The sequence below is a fragment of the Nilaparvata lugens genome, chromosome X (assembly GCF_014356525.2).
Source record: "Nilaparvata lugens isolate BPH chromosome X, ASM1435652v1, whole genome shotgun sequence".
Taxonomy (NCBI): domain Eukaryota; kingdom Metazoa; phylum Arthropoda; class Insecta; order Hemiptera; family Delphacidae; genus Nilaparvata; species Nilaparvata lugens.
In genome coordinates, this window is record NC_052518.1 from 24,439,712 (window position 1) to 24,451,911 (window position 12,200).

The window sequence follows — 12,200 nt, forward strand, 5'->3', positions numbered from 1 at the left end:
CGTAAAGTAAATGTACTGCGCATGCGCGGATGGTTAGCGAGCGAAAAAGTAGATTCTCCTCAGAAATAAGCTGTTTTACGAGGACAATTGAGTGTGTAAATTCTTTCTTTACGCGCAGTTGTAGAAAAAACTATTTATAACAACGTCAAACTAGATATGCTCAATAATATTCCTTAGGAATATTCATTATGAATATAATAATAATGTTTTTGGTCTTTATAAATACTTACCAAATCATGTCATTAGTGCCAAAATTATCAATGTCTACGTTTTTTTTTCTGTATTCTGATTTGATATATGAGGAATCAGATCAGCCTACTCATAGATGTGCTTCAATAAAGCTGTCTAAACTAAACGTTTCTATTCAGCATAACGATTGGTGGTTTGAACGCGTACAAGTTTAAACGCATTTACTGTGGACGCGGAACATCATCTTTCATGTAGAACGATTCATTCATCAGAGAAGATTCATTTATAAATAAATACATACTTTGATGTGCATACGCAGTGGTTCGGACTCCACAAGTTTAGTGGTAGTTAACTGTTGACTAGAGATATTCGATTGAAAAGAACAATTCATTCTATTTCAATGGGATACTAAAGCTCACTTCTGAATCAACAGACCCACACGATGGAATTGCAATACCCTATCGACTAATGTGATATACGTGAACAGATAACAACATAAAATAAGTCAGCAGTGTTGTTTGTTGTTGAAACCATGAGCCACAAAAAACAGCAGCATTGATGTGGCTGGCATCACATCACGGTGGTAGTTAAAGTTTGGAGTTTGTAGGCTATATGAGAGGGCAGTTATTGCTGATGTGAACCAATGATTAAACCGGTTTCTTTTTCGATGCCCTAAACGTTGGTTGCCTGGACATTCATCACTATCTCACTGCTTGCCAAATCCATAATAACTGACAACTTGTGGCTACTGACTGCATACTTAGCTTTGTTTGTCCTTCGGAACAGTCTCGTTCCAACTACATAACAACTCTGTTATTTATGACCATTTTAGTGGTGATTAGCAAAAATAATGATCGATTGATACATTCAAATTATCTTTCCTAATTCCTCTCTCTCCCCTCCCTTCAAATAGGTCACAGATATACACACCATCTCTCTGCCAAGCCTCCTTGCCCTCATCGGCTGATTTTTTTCAAACTAGTCGACTTCTCTAATTTAGTACTCTATTGGTGCTCAGTGTAATTTCTCACAAAAATCAAACTTCGGCATTCAGTCTGATGTGCTTCTCTAGGTTTTCATCCAACTTGTAGCCACAAAGTTTCTTTCTCTGTGGGGGAGGGTCTTAATTTGTCAAGATCTCAGTTCATTAAGTTCCAATTTCGACCATTTTCTGTGATAATGGAACAAATGGGAAGTTTGGTCGTTCAGTTCAAGTCTCACGGCATTAAGTTTTTGTTGCAGGCTGCTACACAGTCAGCCACTACGTTACACATCCATTAGTGAGAAGTTAGTTGAAGGTTCGATTATTGCAAGTTTAGGGGTTATTTTTTGCTTTTAAATAGCGATATGCTGGAATTATTCAGAAATTTTGATAATTTTATCATTGATTATATGATACTGTATCCACTTGACGTTGTGAAAGCAACAGGAAATTGGCGAACTGGAAACGTGACGTACTGAAGTTCCCTACCGTGGCTGATTCTTGATCAGCTGAGATCTTGATGAAGTGGATGTCACCCCTCTGTGGTATAGTTGAGAACCTCCAGAGCAACATTATCCTATGGTTTTCCACAATGTAATACATTCAAAATCATACCAATATAAGTCTTGTTCTAATATTCTGACGTCAGCCCAAAGTGAATGTCTTAAGTGGGTAGCATACACTCATCCTGCGATCACTTCAACGACCATCTCTAATTCATTGTATCGCATACCAATTATTTCCATGTATTATTCTTTAGAGTAATTTACAAGAATTCAACAATATTATTGTTAATCAAGAAGACCAACTTATTGAAATAATTGTATTACTTGTGGTTTGGGAAGTTGGTGGAAAACCATTAATTTCAATATTCAGTTCACTCCTCAATCTATATTTCATACTGTAGTATGGATTATTCCATTTTGATGTTTGAAGAATATTCCTTTCTTGCTTCTAACAAGATTTGTTTCTAAATTTGTCAAATAGTTTTGAGATTTCACTTGCTCCATACTCTGGGTTCTTACGAAGTACAATATGAACTTACATCATACTTAAAATCCATATTTCTTACTTCATACTCCATACTTCTTATTAAATGCCTCAGACCTTATACTCGACACATTATACTTCTTATACTCAATATACAGTATGAGCTTACATAATTTATCATACCCCTGACTTCTCACATAATTTAAATTATTTCATTCGCGGCACATCATACATCATACTGTATTACAAATGCTGTAAGTTGAGTTGGTTGGTCACGAATTTAGTTTGCAATGGCATTGAGATATCCCTCCCTGTCCCTGGAGTGGTACCCTCCCTCTCCCAGGAAGATGCAAGACAAAGAAGGACACATGCGTGAGGTGTTTGTATATGTTTTGTATATTTTGATGTGCGTGCACAAGCTAACAATGACCGGCTAGCAGTACAGGAGGAAGCACGGTTCGTTGCTTAGGTACGCTGGCTTGTAAAGAGTTTATGTATATGTAGCTGCGAACTCTTGTCTCCGCTCTTGTCCAACGACTGTCCTATGTTATGCTATGACTTACGTAACAGACAGCATATGGTGTACTCATCTAATTATATATATTCTATTGTCATTTCTAGCGTCACGGTTGACCGCCGACTTCCGCTCCTCCACTCTTCGGGGCCACCAAACCTCCCAACTTCCAAAGTTCCCAACCTCCAAAGCTCCAAAGCTCCAAACCTACTCTTGGAATTAGCGAACGTTTTGTGTTGGCCGCTTCTTGATTGCTCACCACTGATAACGCAATCGCCACAAATTGAACAGTGTCATATCTCATATTTTTGTGGAGTTTCATAAGATTATTGTTATAATGATCTATATTTATAGATCACATAGATACATAGATACATAGCTTATTAATAAAGTGCTCCACATTTGGTAGGTGATATGTCCTGTCAATCAGCTGGCTATCCCTTTTCGTTTCATTCTCTAATTTATCACTTCAACATCTATATTACAATTTACTGTTTACTTGGACATGAAATATATTTGCTGTGTATATTAACATAAACCACCTGAGCTTCAGTCATCTCTCATCATCATCATCCTATTTTATCTCTCATATACAGCCACGATGTTCTGAGGTTGTCATTATCCCTACAGGTAGCATCAATTTTCGGAATGAATTTGTATTTGTATTTGGTCTCATGAACTGCACCGGGACTAGCCTATTGACGATCGTGCCACTACAACACTCAGTTAAGATAAGAATAACCGACGTAAATCTTATTGACGATGAAAAAATTGTTTGTTACATAATAGCAAATTAGAAATAAGAAGTACCTTAAGTCTATTTCCACAATATCTAAACTGTTGAAGTCTGAAGGCATTTCTGCGGATTTAAGTGTAATAGAATATCCCTTCTATTTGAAAGATTTACTATTGTTCAAATAATTGAAAAGCTTGAGTAATGGCCAGCTTTACTAAGTGAACTGGCTGTTCAACCCTATGTCTAAAGCCTAGTAAAGCAAAAATATATTATGTTTCACCATTAAACTTGATATGACTCAACAATTATTGGAAAGATTGTTAAAATAATACGTTTTATACGATAACAAAAAAGAATACACATTTGAAGTAATACAGGCCCACTATATCTGGAATATACTACATAATGCAAAAATCAAAACATTTTGTAGAGTTTCAAGAGACAGTCCGGGGATTTAGAACACAGTTTAGTACAACGGAGTCATTCTAGAATGAGAAATTTCGATGTGGTAACAATCGCAGTAAAATAGTGGACTTCATTCATATTCATTGAGATGTGATTGTTTTAGTTGATGAGATCGATTTTCTTAATGGCTCCATTCACCAAGTAATCTATCGATTCATCTCATTAATTCCACGTGTGACAGTAGAATTGATTTTGTCACATTTCAGATGGTCATCTTTTCTCCTGATCTCATCTTGCATTAACAAGTACATGAATACGAAATAACTCGGTGAACGCGTGAACAGTAGGCCTATTTATAGTAGGCCTACTCGTGCGCTTTACTTTTATAATGTTAAATTTTATTATTTGGTGTCTGTTCTTGTTTCTGTTGTTGTAGTACAATGTTTTGTACAGTATAATACGAGCTGTTTTAGGTAGGTTGAGTCGGAGCCGGATTACTGAAGGGAGGTACTTCATTAATATTGATGAGAGTTCCCGCATAACATTACTGTAAACATATGCTGCAAAGCTAGTTCCCCGCTAGTCATCTCTCCGCCTACATGAACGGAGGAGGACCTCCGCCTCATCATCATCCTCATCCTCCTCCTCCTTCTCCTCCTCCCTTCCAGTTCTTGCGCCTCACAAATACTCCTCCTCAGCACTCACAGCTCACAGCTCGTCAATTGTCAGTTGTTTGCAAGCGACTCAACAGGAAGTATCAGCTGCATACAGGCACAATAGGTCACTTCGAATCTTTCACAGACTAATTTCAACTTTCAAGAAATTCTTCTAATCATAATAAATATGAATAAGTCGTTTTGAGAGAAAAAATCATTCTCAAATTTGAAAATAGATTCTGAACATTGATAATATTTTGCAGTAGCTCAGCCTCCTTTAAATAAGTAGCCCAATTATTCCAAATAGGTAATATTCCCTTTCATATAATATCAGGGTTCACACAAATTTTCAAAAAACGAGAATAAACATTTTACAAACTATTACAGATGAGTACTTGCATTAACAGAAGATTTTGAGATTATTCTGTATGAAAAAATGTTTTCAGACATTCTGAAAACTTGTTATTACTGTTTATACTGTTAATAAATGATCTTGCAGCATTGTTCATTTGTAGTGTATGTTCAATTCCTGAGGGCAGACAGGGAGAATAGAGGTACACATGATGTGGGAGAAGTGAATTTAAATGTGGGTAAATGCTGCATTGTATCCTTTCCAAGGGAGAAGAACACGCCAATTATTATTTCTTGAGATTCAATATTAAGCAAATATTTGTTTGAAATGAATATTCTATACGGAAGATACGTCAAATGCCAATAAACCAGTCAACAAGCTGACAAAGTTATTTGTCATGGGAATTTACCGATTCAATCCAACCTATAATGAAATGAGCAGTTCAAGTCCTCACTTAGGCTGATAAGATACGTCAGCAGTAAAAAACTAACCTGGACGTTATATACGCAACAACAGTGAGCATTTATTTAATCCACGGCTCTTTGTGACAGGTTTATCGAGCCAAGCATGTCAAGATGTCACCAAGTCACATATAGGCCAATGGAGCGATAGGGGCGAGCTAGTTCACTTGGTTTTATTCTTCCTGTCCTATCTTGAAGCCTCGTTAAGATAACTAGAAACAGCCTTCAAGTTGAAACTAAAAGCTATTAACTGGAGTAACTAACAGTCATGATAAAACAGTACGGAAACAGCTACTGTACTTTATTAAACGAGAATAAGCGACAAAGATTCAACTCATAATTTGGCTATCGTGATACAAACACGGGTTGTACGTTTGATTCCCTGCTTAACCTGACAATCTTTAGTGTCTTTTTAGTGGAATCTCTCATATCGTTATGCAATATCTCTTGTTTCTTATCATGTAAGAAATAATATGAAATTTACTAATAGCCTAACGTCACAGTATTAAATGTAAGATTCACACTGGACAGTTTATATACGCTGGGGTAATTAATGTAAAGTGATCCGAGGCAATAAGAGTGTCTAATTTTGAACTGGTGTTGTGAATATCAAGCTACTACAGTATCACAAGACTATCAATCACTATGTTATCGGTCATCTGTTTTTTTGTCTCGCGACTGGTGGAAGATGAGAAAAGTCTTCTCTCTGTAATTTAATCGGATTTTGAAGAACAACAAACAAAACTCCAACTGAACAGGTGTGCAGTCAGTTGGTCCTTCACCCCTTCTCAACCTCCAAGTGCTTCCGATAGACCGAAATAAACAATCAGATATAAAATCGATTGATAATTCCACTCGACAAGAGTGCAACAGATTGACCTGTCAATGATGGAGAAGACCTGAAACTCAGAGCAGAAACAAGCGAAACGAAGATAAATAAGAAGTACAGTAGAGAGGAAACAAGTGATCCTGAGAAACTTGGCTGGAGAGCAGAAAAAAAAGCAACTGAAAGAACGGAATTCGTAACAGTCAGATCGGCATCAAACAATGGAAGTCCCTCTTGAAAAGCCAAAAAGAAAATCACTTTAGAATCGCGATTCTTTATGCGCCAGCACTAAAAAATGAGAAGCTTTCTACGAAACGACACCTTTTCTTGTAGACCCGCGCCGAATTTCTCCAGCATGCAAAGAGTCGTTCCTTTTTTTGTTGCTCGCTGGTCTTCGCACCCCAAGTATTCATTCGCATTTGCATTTGTGCGAAATGTGAGCGCGAAAATACTTCACTTCGTCGTTCTATGTCAACCGAGGAAGGCAATTGAAAATCTCCATCGAACAGTGTTTCTTATTTTTCCATGTTCGTGTAATTATACTTACTCGTTGAAATTCAATGAATTTATACATCTATATTTATAGGTACGAACATTCTTCATTCAAACCTAATTGAGTCCTAGTTCAACATTCGCATTGGAAAAAGAAATGAGTGTAGTAAAAATGACAGATGATAATAATATATATACTTCTATATATCGATGACATATATGTACTTCTTTGAGTAATATTTTGTTAGTAAAATATATAGTTAATGTATACGTATATTGGATATTGGTATATGTTGAATTGAGTTTGTATGTTCGGTTACATCTGTTTCAATGGTCAACCTGACTAACCAAGAACTCTTGTTTATCCATGTGATGAGTTGCACCCAAAGTTCTGTATCAAAGAAGTACGAGTTCTTTCTTGAAGAGGAATGAGGAGTGAACTAAATAGATGAGCTTGAGCTTCGCAAGCCTATGAACCACGAAGGGTGGAAATGGGTTAGCTGTCGGATGTCCACATCCCACAGACTTCCTGAGTGAAATTTACGTCTGCAAGTTTTAAAAATGAATTGCAGTCAGAATGACCCTCTGCTCTGCTATCAAAGGACAGTTGGCTCGCTCCACTGCTCTCCCACCGCACCACTAACAAATTTTCCCACTGAAGTATTGTCCTCAAACAAACTAAATGCTTGAAATATAATTCAACCGTGCCTATCACTGTTTATCAATGAGACACTTTATATTCATATCAAGTGATGGCTACAAAAGCAATTCATTTCGGCAATATGTGATAAGACGATCGATTTATGTTATTTCTCCTTCGTGCTAATGGCTCTAGAGCATGCTTCAGTTATCTTGCTTTTAGTTCTGACAGAAACATCAGGAATTCCACCTTTTGTTGATCAAATATGAATGTCTTACCAAACTGTGACAGCTATGAATGTTTAATGTGTACATTGAATTGAAATCATCCTTACCTCATAAACAATTCGATTTATCTACTTATTTCACTTTATCATGGAAATCATAGCCACCTCTAATAAAAGGCCCTGGCCTACGATATTGCAACGTCGCAGTTTAGGCCTAGAATCTAATACATGGTTGGTGAAAAAGATCAACTGGTATTTTTTAAAATCTTTTGCACCAATCGTGTATTGTATTCTAGGCCTACACTGCGACGTTGCAATATCGTAGGCCGGGGTCTTGTATTAGAGGTGGCTATGTGGAAATTATTCTATCATGATAATCCCATTTATAATATTCCCACTTGAATAATTCTGTATTCGGAGTCAATAATTCTTTTTTCATCTCACCAGTTACTTTAAAACTTTTCATATATTTCATTCCACTACTTTATTCTATCCTACTCTTTTATTAACTTCGTTATTCTCTTAGCTTTATGTTCATGAAAGTAGGCCTATCTCTCATTAGTATGAATATAGAAAAGGTAAAAGTAGATTTTAAATATGTGTCTACATTGGTTGTTCTCCTTTGTGTTGCAGGTTAAAATCTGGTTCCAAAATCGACGGAGCAAGTACAAGAAAATGATGAAAGCTGCTCAACAGGGTGGTGGCGGTGTAGGGGCCGGAGGTCCCCCGCATATGCTAGGGGGCGCAGCGCCAGGAGGGCAGGGGGGCCAAGGGGGCCCCCCGAGTCCGCAGCCGCCCGCGGGTATGCTGCAAGGCAACGGCAACGGATCGTCGAGCGGCAGTCAGCCGAGTCCTGGCGGTGCGTTCATGCCTCACGCCCAACAAGGGGGCCCTCACGGGGGCACCCCCACACCCAGCTCGACCCCAGTCAGCGAAATGTCACCACACGGTGTTAGCAGCGGATCGCCACCGCTGGTGGCCCACTGGGACATGAAGCCGAATCCGCACCACCAAGCCCATCCGCACCACCACCCGCATCCGCCTCACCATCCACCCCAGTACATGCCGCAGTACTCCTGGTACCAGACCGAGGCCTCCGCCCCCGCCCCTGCCGGCCTTCTCACGTGAGTCACCTGCCAGGTACACCACACCACAACACCATCACTCATCACTCACCACTCACCACTCACCACTGTCCAATTCAAATTAGTTGACTACTGATCGTTTCAAACAAATTTACTATCCACTTTTTCTACTTTAATTCAACTCTATTCAAATTTATTTCACACACACATACACAATGCTACTATAAAACTGCACAATTTCATAAAGATTTCAAATTCAAATATTCTTCATTCCACAAAAATAGTACAATAATACAGATGTAAGTCACCCCTGCAAAGACTATACATCTGTGTAGGGGTGATTTGCGGTCATCCTATCAATATATTATAATATCCTATCGATATTTCCACAAAATGAGCAATAAAGATCTAATAATGAAAACAATGGCATAAGATCAACTTACCATCATATTTGAAGTATTTTTTCATAACAATATAATGAATTGCTTTACTTTGATATGCTACTGGATTGCTCTTTTTGGACTAGATTGTAAAAGTGAAAAGAAAAAGAGGAATTCTTCAACAATATGTTACAATTTACAATACACAATGTATAAAAAATAATCATTATATTAAAAAAATAATTATTGTATAGATAAAAAACCATTAATTTCTTAGAATTTATATGATGAGTTAAGACATATTCAATAAGTTTGAGAGTTGCAAAAACGTTTATCATCCATGAGCTAATCATCCAACTAATTTTAATCAGACTATAATTTATCATCTCTAGTTACCTCCTCAATTCTAACTCATGTGGCTAACTTGTTGATCGGTCCAGGCTATCTGTTAGAAAATAGAAACTTGCATTTTCAAAGCAGTAATGCATAAAAATATTAATATGTTGTTTAACTCTATTCAGTTCATGGAGAGTTTGGAGACTTATATCCAATAGTGCTTGAAAATGAAAACTTGACCCAGAACTCTGTGGAAGACTCAATCACGTAGCCTATACTCAATCACTTACTAACATTTAAAAGGTGCACCATCACTATTTGTCCGAAAACTTGAATGAGAGTAACGGATTTCAACTTGTATGCCGAAGATTTCCAATCTTAATTTTTTAGTATCCCTTTTTACTAGAAACAATATATTTATATCAATACCGAATATAGCCTACTACAAGTTCGCAATTATTGTGACTTGTAAGTAACACGATGTAATAATTGCTATCAGAATTTTCTGATAGATTCATTGAAAATGTTAAACCTATGAAAATTTTATGAGAGTAACCGTGATTTCCCCTCCTCCTCTCATGATAGTGATAATATTGAGCAATTGAGAATCACTAGTTATGCTGAAAAATGACCTTATTTTATCATTATCGAATGCTTATTCTTACTTCCATTATAGTCAGACTCTTTTTGGAGAGAACAGTGCGTCGATGTAAGTGGCTTTGATTGTAAAGTTTCATCAGCATACTCAAAAATATTTAAATCACAAATAATATCGAAAGTGCCAATTCTTCCAGCTGATCCGATCATCAATCTTCATAACAATCGATAACCATCCTTTAAAATTGTTCATATCCAGTTACCTTACGATTCTCACAATTCATTAAACATTATATAAATGTCAATAACGATTAGGTGTTACAAGAAATCTAACGTAGATTATAGCTCGGTTCAGCTGTGAGAGTGAGTGCCTTGGAAGAAATTAGAGATGATAACTTGCTATTAGGCTATAAACTAATCTGAACACTGCAGTGACCAATTTAGTGTTTGATGTGCATGCTTTGTTCTGGTCACTGGCCTTTGTAGACAGTGGGGCCCCCACTCATTCATCAGTTATTATAATTTGGAAGTTGATACGCAGCACCCTAAATGGCTAATACCCACGAAAATGTTATTATGATTAATCATTTCTGCGTACTCCAGCTATTAGGCGAATTAGTAAAATGAATATCACAAGTTTATCTACTATCCGGAATCACGCTTGTTAGTAGCTTTTCTCAATTGTGCGTATTGTTATCCATTGATACATTATTGAAGCTCCAATTTTCAATCTTGATTATTTTATTCAATAATGATGGAGTAATCCATTTATATATATACATATATATATATATATATATATATATATATATATAATATATATATATATATATATATATATATATATATTGGATTGGGGAGCATCTGTGAGACTCTGTAAGTAGAAGTTTTTGCCATCCTCAAAACCACTGTGAAAGATTGAATTTAACAATAAATAAAAATTTCTTTTACTATAGAAATTACTTTCACTTTCACAGCAAATCAAGTAAGCGACAACGTTACAATAGATAGTGAATCTTATCAACTAGAGCCTCATAAAGAATGTTATTCACAAAAGAAAACTTATTGAACTTGTCAAATCATATTGATTTAGCAATTCTTTGCTTTGCCCAACTCATATCGTTATAAAGAAAGCTGGAGCAACATAGACGAGGAATATAGAGACGGGAATTTACTGACGGCAAGTGCTCTTCACCAAGTCGCTCTCCATACATATCAATTTGGATGGATTTTTGTTAAATGAAAATTGTTGGAAAATCACTTGAACGAGGAAAGAATGGTCAGAAACAGTAACAGAACAGACAGAAACGTTTTGCTCCGTTGAAACGCGCGACGCAAAACGCAAAACATGTGACACTACACGCTATTGTTGGGGCGGATCGCATACGCATGCGATGTGTGTAGAGCAGTGGCGAGTACTGCCGAAGAATTCCGACTGGCTTCGGAGAGTTTGTTGACCGAATGTGAGCGGCAAAACTCAAAGGACGCCAACATATTCAAAAACTATGTTATATTTCAATTAAAGCATACCGCGGCACCAGACAAGGCATTCTTGTTTTTATGTGCACTCCGACACATGTCGCCTTCTACAATGCAATGCAATGCAACGCTGAGTGCAATTGCAGTTGCCGAGATGCAGTTCAACACAGGAGCGGAATTTATCAGGACGCAACCGAGAACGGTAGCCGTAGAACGCAGTTGCGATGCTGCACTAGAATGCCTACTATTCTCGCCACCGCTCGCTCCTGTGCCTGTGCGTGTGCGTGCCTCTGTTACACAAAACTATATATCTACTTTATAATGGACTCCACTTGGCTGGTATTGTTTTTCCACTAAATAATTCCACTTTTTGCCAGAGCCTCCTCAATTATTATAGACTTGGTTCGGAATTGTGAAGAGTGGATACTGGAGATCAGTACCATCTAGAGCTACAGTTTACAGTGGACACTTCAAATGAGGCTAACTCAACAACTACTTACAGAATTAACGTTGCTCTAGATTTTCTTCATGAAGCGCCAGCGTATTCGCTGCATACAAATGCTTGATCTCTAGTTATAGGAATATCAAGTGATAACAACAATAATTTTGAATAAATTCTACCAGTTAACTGATTTATATTTTAACTTGATCCTTCCTATTGAACAATATGTAAACTCTTTCTCCATTCATCCTTATTACTCTCTCTCCAATTTCATCCCTCCAGGACTACCATTCTCCCTAGGATAGTCAGGATAGCCGGACGAATAACACTGGCACTCATCAATTGTAATTTATGCAAATCTATTGTGATTGATCGTTGATCCTATTCCCAGTATAAGAAATTAATCAAACAT

At 37.1% G+C, this 12,200-nt stretch overlaps 1 protein-coding gene across 2 annotated transcripts in view; it reads left to right on the forward strand.

The window, feature by feature from the left end:
• Window positions 1-12,200, forward strand: part of LOC111046773 (homeotic protein distal-less) — a 73,643-nt gene that overhangs the window by 56,767 nt on the left and 4,676 nt on the right. Inside the window, exon 3 of one of the 2 annotated variants that reach the window (XM_022332400.2) lies at window positions 8,103-8,609. In XM_022332400.2, the coding sequence (XP_022188092.1) occupies window positions 8,103-8,597 (495 nt within the window). In that variant the 3' untranslated portion in view covers window positions 8,598-8,609. The remainder of the gene's footprint in view (window positions 1-8,102; window positions 8,610-12,200) is intronic. The other variant, XM_022332399.2, reaches the window with a different exon arrangement.